At 44.9% G+C, this 17,847-nt stretch overlaps 1 protein-coding gene across 1 annotated transcript; it reads right to left on the bottom strand.

The window, feature by feature from the left end:
• Window positions 1-417: 417 nt before the first annotated feature.
• LOC124140302 (xylan 1,4-beta-xylosidase-like) lies at window positions 418-17,410 on the bottom strand. The gene is made up of 12 exons (XM_046507809.2): window positions 17,039-17,410; window positions 16,285-16,444; window positions 12,440-12,610; window positions 11,411-11,502; window positions 8,952-9,178; window positions 7,400-7,653; window positions 5,963-6,185; window positions 5,086-5,175; window positions 3,908-4,122; window positions 2,113-2,316; window positions 1,655-1,832; window positions 418-631 (listed from the first exon to the last, which is right to left on the bottom strand). Exons 1-12 carry the CDS (start codon window positions 17,338-17,340, stop codon window positions 516-518), a joined length of 2,232 nt encoding a protein of 743 aa, XP_046363765.2. The 5' UTR covers window positions 17,341-17,410; the 3' UTR covers window positions 418-515.
• Between the last annotated feature and the right edge of the window lie 437 nt (window positions 17,411-17,847).

Here is a 17,847-nt window from a genome sequence, read left to right as displayed (position 1 = left end):
GGGAATACAACAGACTGGGGCGCTTAGAAACAGGGTATCCTTAAGGATGTACAACAAGCTATGTACAATTATTGAGGTGGCAAAACTATCATGAATACATGAGAATTATCTGCGAGAACATATAAATTCTACTACTGTTTGAAAATCATAGTTACAAAAACATTTTCAATGCAAGAATAAGGTGGCGGACATATAAGAGATGACGTCCATGGTTTGAGAGTACCATTAGATCACAAAAGAATGAAATAATCCGGCATCTAAGTCCCTAACACAGAGGGTAATGACACTGTACAATGACGACCGCCGGACTTTGCCGAGTTGTGTCGGAAATAAAGCTGGGGAGCAGAGCGGTCACTAGACTGTGATATGGGTAAATTCGAAATACTTGATAATGTTCATATACAAAATAACAAGCTATTCCATTCCTGTCGTTATTTAATGCTTTTCTTGGTTTCACATAACGGCATGTTTTAATACGTCATGAGATCCGATATGTTTAACATTGCCTGTTACATTCAATATACTCCTAGCGTCTTTGTTCCAGTGATGGTCAGCTCTGTGGTGAGGGTGTTTGATCCCACGGACATCTTCTGATTGGGCTGCTGGCCACCCAAGTACACCCGCACTTTCCCTGGAAGATTCACACAACATCATCAACTACATCGACCGGACAACGTGACCAAGGGCAGTACAGTAACTTTTGTTGAGAATCCGCAAACGCCTCATTATTCTGAGTAAATGCCTTCCTACGCACTATTTCATCACTATATACATGTAATTAGAAGCATGGTGAGGTGAGGTGAGGTGAGGTGAGGTGAGGTGAGGTGAGGTGAGGTGAGGTGAAGTGTGCTTGAAGGTCACACAACTGGCATACGATGACATGCATCAACCAAGTCAGCGAGACTGACCACCCGATCCCGTTAGTCGCCTGTTACGATAGGCATGGGTTGCTGAAGACCTATTCCCTCACATAGAGACATGCATGTGTGTGTGTGTGGCTGCTTGTACAAGTCGGACGTACGACGGTTCTATAGTTCTAGTCCACTTTAATACCATGCCTCAGTTTAACATACATGGATACCCACTCAGACACAGTATACTGACTTCGAGCCGGCCGGTCCTTGTTTATCCCTTTACTGCCGAATGCAAGGCAGGGCAACAACAAATACTATCTTTTAACGCCCTTTGATATCACGCGGCCGGGGATTGAATCACCGACCCTCCGCTCTCCGGGCAGACGCTCTATCCACTCGAACACACACGTAATTATTAGCACGAGGAACAATCCACGCCGTCAGGGTACGATATGACACCCAATAAACCAATTTAGACGTGGACCATCGCTCATAATGTCATATTGATATAATTTTCCTTCGAGAGGTGAAAACCAATATTAGGCCATTAAGCAAAAAAATAATTTGGGGCCATAAAGTTAACCATCTCAAAAGATATGCGATTTATTCCTATTGCTATCATCAATATGTCATGGCTGGTTGGTATTGCAACACACAGCCTTTAAATTGTGGAAACTCTTTAACTTTAACCTTTTGATTAGTATATAAAGTTTAAATTCGAGTCATCGAGGTTAAGAGTATTTGGGAATCTGTATTTGGAGATCCTGAGATTCAAACTGTGTTCTGGGCACTCTTCTTACCCGGTTGTACAGCCCAGCCGGTGGTGTCGTCTGCCCACACAGCCAAGTTCTCGTGAGATATCGTCATGTTCACGTTCACGTGACCTTGAGCTGGGACCGCCATTCTGAGGAATCCGACCAGCTGCAACCTTTGGACGGTGACTGTGGGATTCTCCCAGCTGATGTACAGCTGCACGACCTGCAGCAGAAACAACAGCTGCCGTGTAGAAGATGTAGACCTTTGAGACTTTATCGAAGTGTCACTTTAATACCTCACACGAGCGAGCCTGTAACTGCTGGATTTGACAACACTGGACTGAACAAACCTGAATCGCCTTGTAAATCTGAACGACATACAACGTGAGTTTAAGGATGTATCAGGGATATATAATCATGGTTTGTTATCACTCGCTCACTCACTCACTCACTCACTCACTCACTCACTACCCGGGAATGATGCAGTGTTGGAGTTGACTCACCTCGTCTGCATCCTGTCCGCCTCTGTTGTTTACGCGGGCTTGCACCGATACGTCGTCACCGGCTTGGATGGTGTTGCTACCGAGCTGGAGGTTGTCGTAGTGGAAGGTGGTGTAGGAGAGGCCGTAGCCGAAGGGGTAGAGAGGGTCGACATCGGAGTAGCGGTAGGTGCGGTTTGTCATCGTGTAGTCTGTCATAGATGGGAACTGTGACAGAAACAAGGAACATTATTTCAACGTGTTGGATCACGTCTTAAAACATATTTCACAAAGGTTGAGTGCGGTTTTGTCCTCCTTGTGTGTGGTACACAGTACATCCCTCGGAAACCTAGCATGAAGAAGTGCTTGTTTTGAGTGCTGACAGTACAGTTCATTTTGTGGATATAATATCGTTATATGTGCGTGCGTGCGTGCGTGCGTGCGTGCGTGCGTGTGTGTGTGTGTGTGCTTTTCCATGATATCAATAAAACACAAAAAGAGACAAGGAACAAATCATATTTTTGTGTGGACTTAAACGTAGAGGTCAGGAGGAAACCATTGTTCTAATCAGTATATGGATTACTTTTCTGTATGGGATTCGGTGAGCGAGTGAGTGAGTAATGAATTTATATTTTCTAAAACCCTGTCATCAAAGGACTGTAAAATATCCAGTAACATCACAGATTTGAACAAACTAGAATGTTAAAAACAGACTTTAAACAACGACAAATGGACACAGAAATGGAGCAGTCATCAAGATTTTGACTTAAGAGAATAGTGCTCCCCAAGAAATTCATGACAGCATGTCACAAGTGTATGGGGATAAGTGCCCTAGCCCTTCCACTGTTAAACGTTGGGCAGCTTTGTTTAAGTCTTGGTGAAGACCCTCAACTTCAATCAATGAAGATTCAATCAAGGAGAATTATACTGTCTGATAGACGTATTACCATTGCTGAACTTGAGGAGACACCGTTCTAAGCCCTGGATCCATTGAAACTATTATCCATGAACATTTACAGATGAATATCTGCTCGTTGGGTGCCAAAGTTTCTAAATTCTGATCGTAAGGAAAAAAGAATTGCCATTGTCATAGGAACTTTAGGACTTATAGAGGAGGATTTCGTCAAATTCAAAAAGAGTAGCAGGTGATGAAACAAGGGTCTTCCACTATAATCCCGACGCAAAACGTCAATCCATGGAATGGCACCATTCCACTTCTCCGACACCAAAGAAATTCAAGTCTTAAACTTCAGCGAAGAAAGTTATGGCCACTGTTTTGAAGATGCAAAGGGGATGTTCCTTGTTGATTACTTAGAACGTCAAAAGACTATTATCGGTGCCTTCTATGCTGATTTGCTTCATCGCCTGAGAGAATCTATTTAAGAAAAGCGACGAGGAATGCTGACTGCTGTAGTTCTACGACTTCATGACAATGCCTCTTTTCACACCTTTCGACTTAAAAAGGCTGCTGTACGACAATGTGGGTTCGAAGAGCTTCCTCACCCTCCATACTCGACAGACCTGGCACCAAATGATTTGAACCTGTTTCCGAAACTGAAAGAACCCCTTAGTGAAAAGCGCTACGACGACAACGATGACCTCAAAGCTGCAGTGAATGGATTTTTCAGGGTGGCTTCAGAATAAATTCTTCCTAAATGGAATTGAAAAGCTTCGCTATTGATATATAAGTGTATTTAAAAGCAGGGAGTACGTTGAAAAATAAAATTAAAAACACTTTCACAATTGTTGGTTTTGTTTGATTACCAGCCTTCGTAAAACGGTGGACAAAACGTAGAGGTGTTTTGACTGTGGAACTTACGCCGTTAGTGTTCCGGTACCAGGTGTAGGGTAGTCGGCCGGCGGGGACGGAGAAAGGCCCGTCGTTGGTGAGGGTCTTGAACAGCGCCGTGCCCGTGGCTTGTGCCGGGTAGAACAGCGTCATGATGGCCGAGATGCGGGGGTCAGCTTCTTGCTGGACGATGTTGACCGGACCGGCGTTAAACAACAGCAGCACGACGGGAACATCGTTCTTTGCTAAACAAATGACAGCGAAGTAATAACTTTATGTTGCATATATAAGTAAAAACTATACATACACACGTATGTGTCAGAAAAAAACACAGAATCTTTCATCCATATCTTGCTGCGATTAGATGACAATCCCGAGTTGTGTATTTTATGTATCTACAGGCATTTGTTCTCACTCAGTCACTCAGTCAGTCATTCAGTCAGTTACTCACTCACTCACTCACCCACTCACTCACTCACTCACTCACCCCCAAAACCACCCACAAACTCCTAACGCATGTACGTTACATGAATATGTAGAACCAGGCACTTGTTTAGTTCCGACACTATGACCCTAAATATATTTTTATGAATACACCACAATATTTACTGTTAGCAATGTTTTTGAGTCGCTGTTGATCCCTTTGACTCTGAACCCACTTTAAGAAGTATTTTCTTTTTGTCACTGTAATTCCGGAAGTTTTTGTCTAATAAAGTAAAATGCCTACCCGACCCGTTCAATTGTAAAATAGACAGTTACAAATACGTCAGTTACACTGGGAGACTATTAATGTACCAGCTGTTTATTAATACAGCCCAGTCTATAGGGTGTGTAGTCATGGCAACAATGGATCTGTTTCAAGGTACATCACTTGTAACCTTTTGAAATTGCCAGAACTAGCGAAGGTACTGGCTCCCTTCCTGTGTGGACGGCGCCACCTCCCGGAGGCTACACATAGCTACATGCACTTGGAGAAGGGGCCTCGTACTTCCGTATTAGATTCAGAACATGTCATCAAATGACAGCTCTCGTTTACAGAATCCCAAATGATGGTCAGTAATGGACTTCCTTTCTGACTTCTGACGTGTGCGTTACGTGTGTCATCTCCACGCATAGGTCACGTGTGACACACGACAGGCGTCCTTGTTATCCAAGACGTGCTGTCTGTTTCTGGCGTTCTGCCATGTAGGTCTCTGCCCGGAACTTACTGTTACTTAGGACGTCTTTAAGAAGTGTCAACTGTCCACTCGGCATGTCCAGATTACGACGATCACGAAACTCATCCTCCATCTTTTGACCTGTTAACAAGTGTGAAATACTGTCAGCACACACACACTGGTATCCCCACAATGTTATAACACAGTTGTATGTCTCTGGCCAACTGTACTAACGCCAGTCCCATTAACAGCACCATCAACACCTCTACGGTCTTAGAAACTGAAGTAAGTCGTCACCTGTTATCTGTTGAAATAGATCTTCACGTCTTTTAACATACAGGCTTCATCTTCAATACAGTATCTTGTCAAACCTGTAATATCTTTACCTGAAAAATGTATTCCCGATCCTGGGATTCGAACACGCACATCGCATGAGTTGATTATGATGTTCTCACAAAAACGCAAACCTGCAGCGGTGTCTACACTTACAATTTTCAAATGTGAGTGTGTGTGTGTGTGTTTGTGTGTTTGTGTGTGTATGTGTGTGCGTGCGTGCGTGCGTGCGTGCGTGCGTGCATCTATCTATCTATCTATCTATCTATCTATCATATGGAACTTCATTTGTACGTATCTACATAATATGTTATTTTGTGGTGGGACTAGATATTTAGACAGCAAGACCGGGTTCGAACCAACCGCACCTCACAGATATGTTTAATCCGACTAGGTTCTTATGCTAAAACTTAAAGCGTTTTAATATATTGTGCTTAGTGTTATATACTCAACTAACATGTGCTTCTCCCCCCCCCCCCCCCCCCCCCCCCCACACACACACACACACACACAAATTATACATAGATTGGTCACTCGCCCAAAACCAAACCACCCAGACCCACTCACTTGTCAACCAATCCACTCACTCACTCACCTAGACCGAGGCATACAAAGACAATCTCTGCGCCCTGCACGGCTGACTTGACCATGTGGGCTTGGTATGTATTACAAGTGGAGTCCGTGCACCCCTCAGCCGACTTGACCGTGGGAGCCACGCCCTTCAGTCCATCCAGGACAGTGGAGATGTACTTGTCGTCGGTGTTGGCGGCGTAGCTGCCAAACACGCCACGTCCCTGGTAGGTGAACGGCCCGACAACCTGGACGTCGAAGAGAGCACGTATATTCTTATTTACATTGATATAGCCAAATTACCTTTTTCATAAATATCGTGGGGCACGGGTGGCCATGTCGTCAAAGGTGCCGCTAAGCGCCGTGCAGAGCATTTAGACCCAAATGTCGACAACGTCCTAACATTGTCTGAAGTTGAGTGAGTGAGTGGGTTATAACAGCTGTATCACGGAAAACGTTGCTGTGGATTACGCTCGAGATAAGAAAGACTTTCAGTCAGCCACTTTATAAACCTCCAGTGACGTCATCCCATTGTCCTCCAGGGTTTTTTATCTCATAAACAGAGCTGTTATAATCAACCTGGTATTTTATATAATATCCCGGAGATTTTATTAATACAACCTCCGTTTAGATCGTAACATATTAATGATTCTCGCTAGAAATTTATTTTGCATTTGATCTCAATATTATGTCAAATCAAATGACAAATGATTTCTTTATATTCCCGAGGATGGAACACGCAACATTCATATCTGCAGCCCAGTTACTGCCTCCGTGGTCTTGTGGTAGAGCGTGCGCCCGGAGAGCGAAAGGTCCGGGGTTCGATCCCCTGCCGCGTCATACCAAAAGACGTTAACCGATGGCACTTGTTGTTACCCTGTCTGGCGCTCGGCATTTAAGGGTTAAACAAAGACTGGTCGGCTGGGAGTCAGTATACTGTGTCTGAGTGGTGTATTCATGTTAAACTGGGGCATGGTATCTCAGTGTGCCAGCACTATAAATCGGCATCAGTCCGGACTAGTACAAGCAGCCACATACACACACGTACATGCACGTCGCTATATAAGTGCAATAATCTTGGACGCGACGATAAACCCCATTTCACCTCATCTGTAGCCCAGTATGTGCATCATAAAGGCGCTGATCATGATAAATCACTAAAGTATGCTTTTAAGAATGTTTTTTTCAAGTACTGTTCGCCGGCAACAGATATTTTACGCCCGTTCCATAAGGTTCATGAAAAGTATGTTTGGAACATAACATGTTGATAAATGTTGTTTTATGTTTCTATTTATGGTATACAAGTTATGTAAAACACTTCCTCTCTGGTTTTTATTATATTTAAAACCCTGATCCTTGGGATAAAACTCGGGGCTGTCGCTCCTCGGTTTTAAATATAAAAACCCTCGGACGTGCTTTATCCTACACGTATAACCAGACAGGGAGAGGGTCGGTCACTTACAGCCGACTGTTTGTAGTGGTTGGCCTTGATGGGGAGGAAGTTGTTGTGGTTCTTGAGGAGGACGAAGGACTTCATGGCTGCCTCCACGGCGAGGTCCTGGTGAGCCCGAGTCTCTACCACGGAGGAGTCCAGCTTGCTGTACTGGTTCATACTTGGGGGGTCGAACTCACCCAGCCGCATCCGGGCATAGAACAGCTCCTTGGCCCGCTGCCTCACCACGTCCTCTTTGAGTTTGCCCTGCTTCACGGCGTCCGCTGGGGAGGAGAACAGAAGAGCATTGCATGTGCACTTATCCAGGGAATAGTATCAGTCCCATATCACACTAAGCCTTTATTGAACTAGGGCCACACAGAGCTGATCTTAATTTAAGATTTGAACATATTTTCTTTGGAAATACATGACCATTGTATTGATATTGATACTGTGGTCATAATAACGTTTCCCAGGACTGTATGAGTGAGTGGGTAAGGCCTTACGCCGCTTTTAGCAATATTCCAGCACTATCACGACAGGGGACGCCAGAAATTGTCTTCACACATTGTACCCATCTAGGGAATCGACAGATCTTATGATGTAACATAAGATATAGATGTAACAACCACTGGAGTGACAGTGTACAGGTGGCCATTATTTTTTGGTGTTGATAAATTCCAAATAAATATGACATAACGATTCTGGCAGTACCGTAAGAGTTAAATCGTCTTAACCGTGAGATCGAGTTAACGACGTTTCGCGGTATACTTGAACTTAAATAAAATGCGTTATATTTTTAAGATGTTTTCACAATAATGACTTCCCAAAGCATACACTCTACAGACTGGCGGGATGACATGTTTCCCAATGGCAAAGTATAAACATTGGGTTGGGTTCGTGTAGGATACGTCGAACACAATTTCAGAAAAACATAGTCAATCGAGTCCCATACTGGCTTCTTATTGACATTCGTCAATATATGTCTTATGTAGATTGAGCCATACGTAAGTGAGTGAGTGAGTGAGTAAGTGAGTGAGTGAGTGAATGAGTTGGGTTTAACAGTATTCCAGTTATATCGCGGCGTGTCAGCTTAATGTGGGAGATCAGCCCGAAGTGATGCTGCTCTCAGACGTTTACCACTTCGGTGAAACCCACGAGCACGGGTATGGTGCTGACAAACCTAGAATATAATAGGGGCGAACCGGTATTCGAACCCACAATCATAGGTTTCTGGCGTGCCCAAAGGACGCAACTCTGCACAGCGAATCGCGGCGCCTTAGACGACTGGGCCACCCGTGCCCCAAACCATACGTAAACTCAGTAAACAAACAAAACATTCTTTTGGCGAACAGAGCTCGGTAAACAGACCTATCGGCACAGCAGGTTCAATAAACAGAACTACGAAACAGAAGGCTCAGTAAACAGAATTACGGAACAGAAGACTCAGTAAACAGAACTACGAAACAGAAGACTCAGTAAACGGAATCACGGAACAGAAGACTCAGTAAACAGAACTACGGAACAGAAGACTCAGTATACAGAACTACATAACAGAAGACTCAGTAAACAGTGCACGGACCTATGGAGAAGAAGGCTGGCGTGGCGAGATTATTGGAGAGCTCAAGGTTGCATCCTGCATCCACGGCGCCGGCCGCCATGTCCACGTTGTTGTGGAAGTAGTGGTGCTGTGTCATCATTAATTCTATAGCTCCCTGGTCGCTGATGACGTAGCCTTCAAACCCCCATTGTTTCCTGAGGACATCGGTGAGCAGGTGCTTGTTGGCGCAGGCCGGGACTCCGTTCAGTCTGAATACACGTGTAATATTAAATATAGTTACATTGGACTCGGATGTTTCTCGAAAACCTGGTATCATCACTGATTTTCAGTTCTTCATTCATATAATTTTCACAGCTATTTTGCCATTTACGAGAAAAGGAACTTGTTACGGCGGATAATCTAGCCTGGTCATTCTCGTAGATGATCTAATATACGTCCTAAAAAGCCCTGTATTGGTGGTATCAATATTTTCAAAACCTAATTTCGTGGATGGTTTACTTATTAATCAGAGGCAATAATTGATATATCGATTTGAGATGTGAGGGTTAGTTCTTTGGGAAACTGTAAAGTAGTTTTCACCTGCAAATCACGGAATTTGTCATGGGTTACAAGGGTAAGTTTATGACAAATGTCATCTTCACAAATAATTCAGGTAACGAAATGACTCAATAACAATGCGAGAAAGAACGTTGTGGTAGACTTGAAGCTGGCGAATCACACACATCAGTGGCACGGCATTTGAACGTTGCCTTGAGCAATTCCCCAACTTGGGAGCACGGTATCGGTAACATGGCACACACACCTATAATAGTGAGTGAGTGAGTGAGTGAGTTGGGTTTAACGCCGCTTTTAACAGTATTCCAGTTATATCGCGGCGTGTCAGCTTAATGTGGGAGGAAAGCCCGAAGTGATGCAGGTCTAAAACGTTTACCACTTCGCGTGAAACCCACGAGCACGGGTATGGTGCTGACAAACCTAGAAACATAATCGGGGCGAACCGGGATTCGAACCCACAATCATAGGTTTCTGGCGTATCCAAGGGACGCAACTTCCGCACAGCGAATCGCGGCGCCTTAGACGACTGGGCCACACGTGCCCCCCCACACCTATAAAAAATGACCAGACCCTAAATAATGTTCAAACGTATATTTTCTAAATGCCTATTTCAATTGACACACTGTTATTTAGTGTTTTATTTTCATTCAAACATAGTTTGAAAATACGGTGCCAATTTCGCCGGTATAGCGGGTACCATTTTCGCAAATTTGATGCAGTCTTCGCTTGATGACGTTGTGATACCGTAAACTATTCACCACAGCAGCCCACCTGTTATAGGAAGAACAGATCTGTGTTCGTATCCAGGGCAAGTGAACAGGTGCGCGTTCTCGTGGACAGATCGCGTTGTAAGCACCAGACACCATGTTTCAGCATGACAATGCCCGGCTCATCAAAACAATTGTGTAATGATTTCCTGAGAGCTGAGAACATGAGCGTTATGCCGTGGCCGTCCAGGTCACCAGATCTCAATCCAATTGAGCATCAACGTCAACCAGGGAATCTTCCCGAGGCAAGGGAGTTAACTGATTATAAAAGTCAAGTTTCCACCCTTGCTGAGCTAGGCTAGAATTATGGAATTATATTTTGGCTGGACCACCGCGTGTTTGCATCGTCCAATCAAAATCGCGTAATGAAATCGACATCCAGTCGTTTAAATTTCGGTCGATTGCAGGATTTGTAAAGCATGTGCAGTGCAAACTCAGCGTCAACAGATATTTTCCAAATCTTTACATGTTTTAATCAAGGTGCTCACGTGATTTGATGCACGTAGCGAAGTAAGACCCGTTTCATCACAATATGGATTTTGATTACCGATCAGATCGTCTTGACAGCGGGCCGCCATCTTGTTTGAGGCAAATGCAACTGATATGAGAGGTGGAATCTGATTGGTCGATAGGAGGAACATAGAAGGGACAAAACTCGTAATGGACACTGGTAGCGCTACGATCGAGCACAGAAATTCCAGCCTAGTTCGGCAAGGGTGGAAACTGTCAGTTAACTCCCTTGCCTCGTCAAGCTCTTAGGCTACCATTCCATAAGATGTCATCTGTAGGCTTATTGAGGCCATGGGCAGGATGTGTCCTGCAGTCAATAGTCCGCACATGTAACTAGGCTCAGATGGTATCGGCAGAAGCAAAGACTTCTCTGTTGACGGTTCATGAACTCTGTTTCACTTTGTTATCTTACAAGCACACCCGTGCCCCGTGTGTCGTGTTTAAAGCCTTGTAGAAGCCATAGAAAGAATCTACTGAATGTAATTGGGGTTTGAAACGCAATCGGAAAAGAAATGATGGGTCCTTCAACGTCATTAACTGGCTTAGAGTTCACTAATTTAGAATGCCTTTAACGTATGTTTGTTGGAATATTTATCTGCTTGAGTGCGTGTTATAATGGGGGTTGTTACAGTGGTATACAACGCTCACTTGTTGTAGCTGCACATCAGATTCATGGTGCCGGCCTTGACACACGTTCGGAAAGCAGGCAGGAAGGTTGTTCGCCAGTCTCGCTCAGGAACCTGTTGGAAGGTTGATTAATAATTAAATCATCAGAAGAGATAGTTATAAACAAAAACATATTACATTTACATTGTTAGAACATTGGTTACATACTTGCAAGCAGACATCATTGTTTGGAAACGTATCCAACTGGTTTGTCATGTTGTTAGTATTACTCATCTGTGGACATCAAAATGTATCGACCGCCTCCGTGATGTAGTGGACAGAGCGTCTTCCCGGCGAGATAAAAGTATTCATATTCACATTCATATGAAATCTCTGTCAAAAATAAAGTCGATTCCTACTATATCATTGTCATATGTTTATAATCACTATCAAATAGTGATGATGCCAGGTGTTCGCGGAAAGGTGAGCGCATCCTGCTTCACCGGAAGTACCCGTCACAAACAGGAAGGTCGGTTTTTCGATTCCCGGATGCGTCATACCAAAAGACGTTAAAAGACTTGTTAATCTGCCTACTCTCGGCATTAAGGGGCTAAGACAAGGACTAGTCGGCTCGGAGTCAGTATACTGTGTCTGAGTGGGGTATCTGCGGGATGATATCTTCACTTCACCTCAAACTATATCAACATTTGCCCTGTGTTGGACTGATGAAACAGATACAGGTATTACAACATCCGATTGTCTACTATGTCTCGTACTGTGAGACCGCCTCCGTGGTCTAGTGGTAGAGCGTCCGCCAGGAGAGCGGAAGGTCCTGGGTTCCAGTCCCGATCGCGTCATACCAAAAGACTAATATAAATTATGGTACTTGTTGTAACCCTGTCTGGCGCTCGGCGTTAAAGGGCTACAACAAGGACTGGTCGGCACGGACTCAGTATACTGTGAACATGAACATACATCAAAATTTCTCCTGTGTGGGGCAACAACTGATGAAACAGAAGACACAGATACTACTCAATCCGGTTGTCTCGTACTTTGAACATATGAGGTTACCTTGGCGTCGAAGGAAAATCTGTTGACGGGGATGTTCTCGGGGCCGCCGTGGGCGTCGAAGTGTTTGCAGCCGGCGTTAGCCCTGAGGTAACGGGGGTCATTGCCCTGCAGTCCCTTCACATAACTGGCCGCGAACTGACCACTGAGGTACGGATCCTCTCCATAGGTCTCCTGGCGTGACAAGGTAATATCGCAATGTTAGTACACGTCACATCCGGTAACACCAACAACCACCTCAGCACACAAGAGAAACCGTGGAAGACTCAGAACGTCAGTGTTATTAATAATGAGTTGGGGTACAGGTGCTAGTACATATATCAAGCAAGCGAGATACCAGCTGGATTTTTATAAATTGTTCCAAAGATTCTTGATAATGATAATTATGTTTCAGACTGTTGAGAACATTTGTTTTTACTGCCATTGCAGTGCGCCTGATGTCTCAAAAAAGGACTTTAGGCTCAAAGCAATCTCATTTAAATCAGATCTTAGTTTTCGCTACCGCTAAACAAAGATCTGAGGACATCCCATTACGGATCACGTCAGAACGACCTTTCGCGAATTTTGACCGACCAATGAAATGACTGACAAGAAATTGACATTGGCCAACCAGAAGGCAGCTTTCTCGAGCTTTACGACATTATTTTAAAACTGGCGACTACGCTTCGAAACATATTTTGACGTCTCAAAACTGATAAGAGAACATTTTGAAATGGCTTATAGATGGCCTAGATTGTATGGATATAATCATAACACCTGTAACTGTCGTTCGGAATACCCCGTGTTAAATATATTGTGGTTGCATGATTAGAAAACACATTCCAACTGTCACTTTCATGATCTAGTAAGCGACGCTCTGATTGGTTGGATGAAAGGTCGTTCTGACGTGACCCCTAATGGGATGTCCTCAGATCTTTGTTTAGCGATAGCGAGAACTGATTTTAATGAGATTGGGCTCAAAGTTTAAAATAAAAAAATATCTGGTTTTGTACCTGCAACACACACAAAGAATATCAAATGGCCACTCCCTTACGACAAGCATGGGTTGCTAAAGGAACGAGTCTAATCCCCCAGATTGTCACGGAGCGACACGCGTAGCTTGCCCATGTGGAAGTGGAACTGCTAGGGAGGCACGTACCAACAACAACATCAGTGGTAGCGGCCTTGATAATTCCACTACAAAAGGGTCAAGCAACAGCCTACGGTTGGTTAGGCTGACATTTAGTCCCAGAAATTAACTTATCTTATTTAAAAATGTAAATCTACAAATAAAATATCCAAATGCAGGACAGAACAATCCTTAATTCCAGAAGCTGAGGCAATCTAATCTGCCTTGCCAAATCATTCTAGACTTGAGATGGACTCCTTTTAATGCTTTTCTCTAGGGCTTAGGGGCCTAGAGACTAACGGTTTGTGTGAAAAGGCCTCTTAGACAGCATAATGTATCACATAGTGGGTCGTTAAATTGATGCAATAAACCATTTCCAAACCCAAACCGCACCTACTACATTGTGAAACCATGGGAACAACATGCAAACTGGCTGATTGTGACATAATCGTACCCGAAGAATTGGTCGTTACTGATGTTATGAACCATTGGTTTTTATGGCTTAGAATCTATTTTTTACAGACAACTCTGATAGAGTTGGAATTTTGCTGAATGCGGTGTTAAACAACATTCACTCACTCACTCACATCTGCCAGTGGTTGAGAGGGAATACAAGAACCTTAGCTCATTTAATCCTGAAAACTGACTTTGCGAAAAGGTTTGTGTGAATGATAAAAAAATTCTCCTCGGTTTTCACTTGGGTTTCTCCGGGCTTACATTCTCAGTCAAGAACGCGGAATATTTTTTATCCTACTTAAAAATCGAAAGAAAAATATGAAACAACTTTTGAACAATATAACATTTCCGTGAACCTGAGGAAACAGACGTAAAATATCTCTTGCTGACGTACATGTACTTGAAAAAGTGATAGAAAACATGTGGTTTATCTGCGCCGATGTAGCTTAGTGGTTCACTCACTGGACTACAGATACGAAGGTTGCAAGTTAGATCCTCTGAAATATGAAGAATACATTTGTCGTTTCGCATATTACTTATGCGGCAGAGGGACATCCTGTAAGATATCCCCGGGACGGTGGTACTTTCTATAGAATATCCCTGGGCCAGACGTACTTTCTATAGAATATCCCTGGGCCAGAGGTACTTTCTACAGAATATCCCTGGGCCAGACTTACTTTCTATAGAATATCCCTGGGCCAGAGGTACTTTCTATAGAATATCCCTTGGCCAGAGGTACTTTCTAAAGAATATCCCTTGGCCAGAGGTACTTTCTATAGAATATCCCTGGGCCAGAGGTACTTTCTGTAGAATATCCCTGGGCCATAGGGACTTTCTATAGAATATCCCTGGGCCAGAGGTACTTTCTACAGAATATCCCTGGGCCAGACGTACTTTCTACAGAATATCCCTGGGCCAGAGGTACTTTCTATAGAATATCCCTGAGCCAGAGGTACTTTCTATAGAATATCCCTGGGCCAGAGGTACTTTCTATAGAATATCCCTTGGCCAGAGGTACTTTCTACAGAATATCCCTTGGCCAGAGGTACTTTCTATAGAATATCCCTGGGCCAGACGTACTTTCTACAGAATATCCCTTAGCCAGAGGTACTTTCTATAGAATATCCCTTGGCCAGAGGTACTTTCTATAGAATATCCCTTGGCCAGAGGTACTTTCTATAGAATATCCCTGGGCCAGAGGTACTTTCTGTAGAATATCCCTGGGCCATAGGGACTTTCTATAGAATATCCCTGGGCCAGAGGTACTTTCTACAGAATATCCCTTGGCCAGACGTACTTTCTACAGAATATCCCTGGGCCAGAGGTACTTTCTATAGAATATCCCTGAGCCAGAGGTACTTTCTATAGAATATCCCTGGGCCAGAGGTACTTTCTATAGAATATCCCTTGGCCAGAGGTACTTTCTACAGAATATCCCTGGGCCAGAGGTACTTTCTATAGAATATCCCTGGGCCAGACGTACTTTCTACAGAATATCCCTTAGCCAGAGGTACTTTCTATAGAATATCCCTTGGCCAGAGGTACTTTCTACAGAATATCCCTGGGCCAGAGGTACTTTCTACAGAATATCCCTGGGCCAGAGGTACTTTCTATAGAATATCCCTGGGCCAGAGGTACTTTCTACAGAATATCCCTGGGCCAGAGGTACTTTCTACAGAATATCCCTGGGCCAGAGGTACTTTCTATAGAATATCCCTTGGCCAGAGGTACTTTCTAAAGAATATCCCTTGGCCAGAGGTACTTTCTATAGAATATCCCTGGGCCAGAGGTACTTTCTACAGAATAACCCTGGGCCAGAGGTACTTTCTATAGAATATCCCTGGGCCAGACGTACTTTCTACAGAATATCCCTTGGCCAGAGGTACTTTCTATAGAATATCCCTGGGCCAGAGGTACTTTCTACAGAATATCCCTGGGCCAGAGGTACTTTCCACAGAATATCCCTGGGCCAGAGGTACTTTCTATAGAATATCCCTGGGCCGCAGGTACTTTCTATAGATTGCTCCTGAGACGGAGGCACTTTCTGTAGAATATCCCTGGGCCAGAGGTACTTTCTATAGAATATCCCTGGGCCAGTGGCACTTTCTATAGAATATGCCAGGGACAGAGGGATATTTTGAAGAAAGGCCCTGCCCAGAGGTTATTCTATGAAATGACGGCCCCGTAAAAACAATTTGATGATGTCACTCGAGGCTTATAAGGGAGTCACACATAACGGGATCACCCTAAGCGGCGCCCTCAAGACCCTCGAAGGTCCACCCACCTGATTCCTGCCCCACCTGGGGTCCCGCATGATGTTGATGACGGGGCTGAAGCAGCTGAGGCCCTTGTGGTCACCGTAGGCGTTGTTCTTGACATAGTCGTTGTATTTGCCACGGACCTCGACCCCCGTAGCCTCGGCCATTCGGAACAGTATGTCAGTGCTGGGTCAAGGAAATGATTGATTCGGATTAAACGCCGCTAGGAACACATTTACTTACACCGTCAGCTTGGGTTAGAAGGCGGGGGAATGGTAGCCTAGCGGTTCGAATCCTCACATGGGTATACTGTGTGAAGCCCATTTCTGGTGTCCGCGCCCGTTATATTGCTGCCCTACATCCCAACCCGCTCGCCAAACTAGGAGGATGGCCCAAAGTGACAATGGTCATGGACGTTTATCATTTCTTTGGCAGTGAGTGAGTGCGTGACTTCGTTGGGTTTATCGCCTCTTTTAACAGTATTCCAGTTATATCGCGGCGTGTCATCTTGATCTGGGAGGAAAGCGCGAAGTTATGCAGGTCCCTGTTCTTTGGTGAAACCCAAAATATCACACACACACACACACACACACACACACACACACACACACACACACACACACACACACACACACACACACACACACACACACACACACACACACACACACACACACACACACACACACACACACACACACACAATGGTTCCAAGGGTATCCACACACACACACGCACGCACGCACGCACGCACGCACGCGCGAACACACAGAACCATACCTCCAAGTAGCCGCGAGGCCTATTGACTGGGGGAAGGATGTTGCAGACCCACTCCTCGAGTCGCCCCTCAGACACTCTGTGTTCCAGGAATAAGGACCTATCCCCAGCCTGGTTATTCCGGGGGCAGGCCCGGCCTGGGGCCCCCAACCTCCCCGCCCCATCTGGGTCTGTATTTCATCCACGGTAAGACGCCCCACGAGGTCCTGAACCCGCTCCTGCCACGTGAGCGAGGTGTTCCGGAAGGGGAAGTCAGCCCCTATTGGCGCCAACAGGGGCAGCAGCAGCATCAGCAGCAACTTCATGGATGTACGTCCCTACTGGCCTAGCAGCAATGTCGTGAGTGTTCTTCAGAGTGGCGGTTATAGAACTTGCTGATAAGGAACGTCACCGTCTTATCTCTTGCCTTAACTCTTCGTTGTAATGTACAGGTAATGGATAGTTGTAATCGAGAGGTGAGGTGAGGATATGAGGTTTATCCTCGCGTCTAAGATTATTGCACTTCTATAGCGACGTGCATGCATGCATGTGTATGTGCGTGTGTGCGTGTGTGCGTGCGTACGTGCTTGTGAGTGAGTGTGTGTGCGTGCGTGCGTTTGTGTGTGCGTGCTTGCATGCGTGTGTGTGTGCGTGCGTGCGTGCGTGTGCGTGCGTGCGTGCGTGCGTGCGTGCGTGCGTGCGTGCGTGCGTGCGTGCGTGCGTGCGTGTGTGTGTGTGTGTGTGTGTGTCTGCTTGTGCAAGACCAGATTAATGATATTTCAGTGGGCTAGCTGGGGGCCCTAGCTCGCACTATATGACCAGCATTAGTCCGG

The sequence above is a fragment of the Haliotis rufescens genome, unplaced genomic scaffold, assembly GCF_023055435.1.
Source record: "Haliotis rufescens isolate VD_foot unplaced genomic scaffold, xgHalRufe1.0.p SCAF_5, whole genome shotgun sequence".
Lineage (NCBI taxonomy): Eukaryota > Metazoa > Mollusca > Gastropoda > Lepetellida > Haliotidae > Haliotis > Haliotis rufescens.
This window is presented reverse-complemented; position numbering and strand designations above follow the sequence as displayed.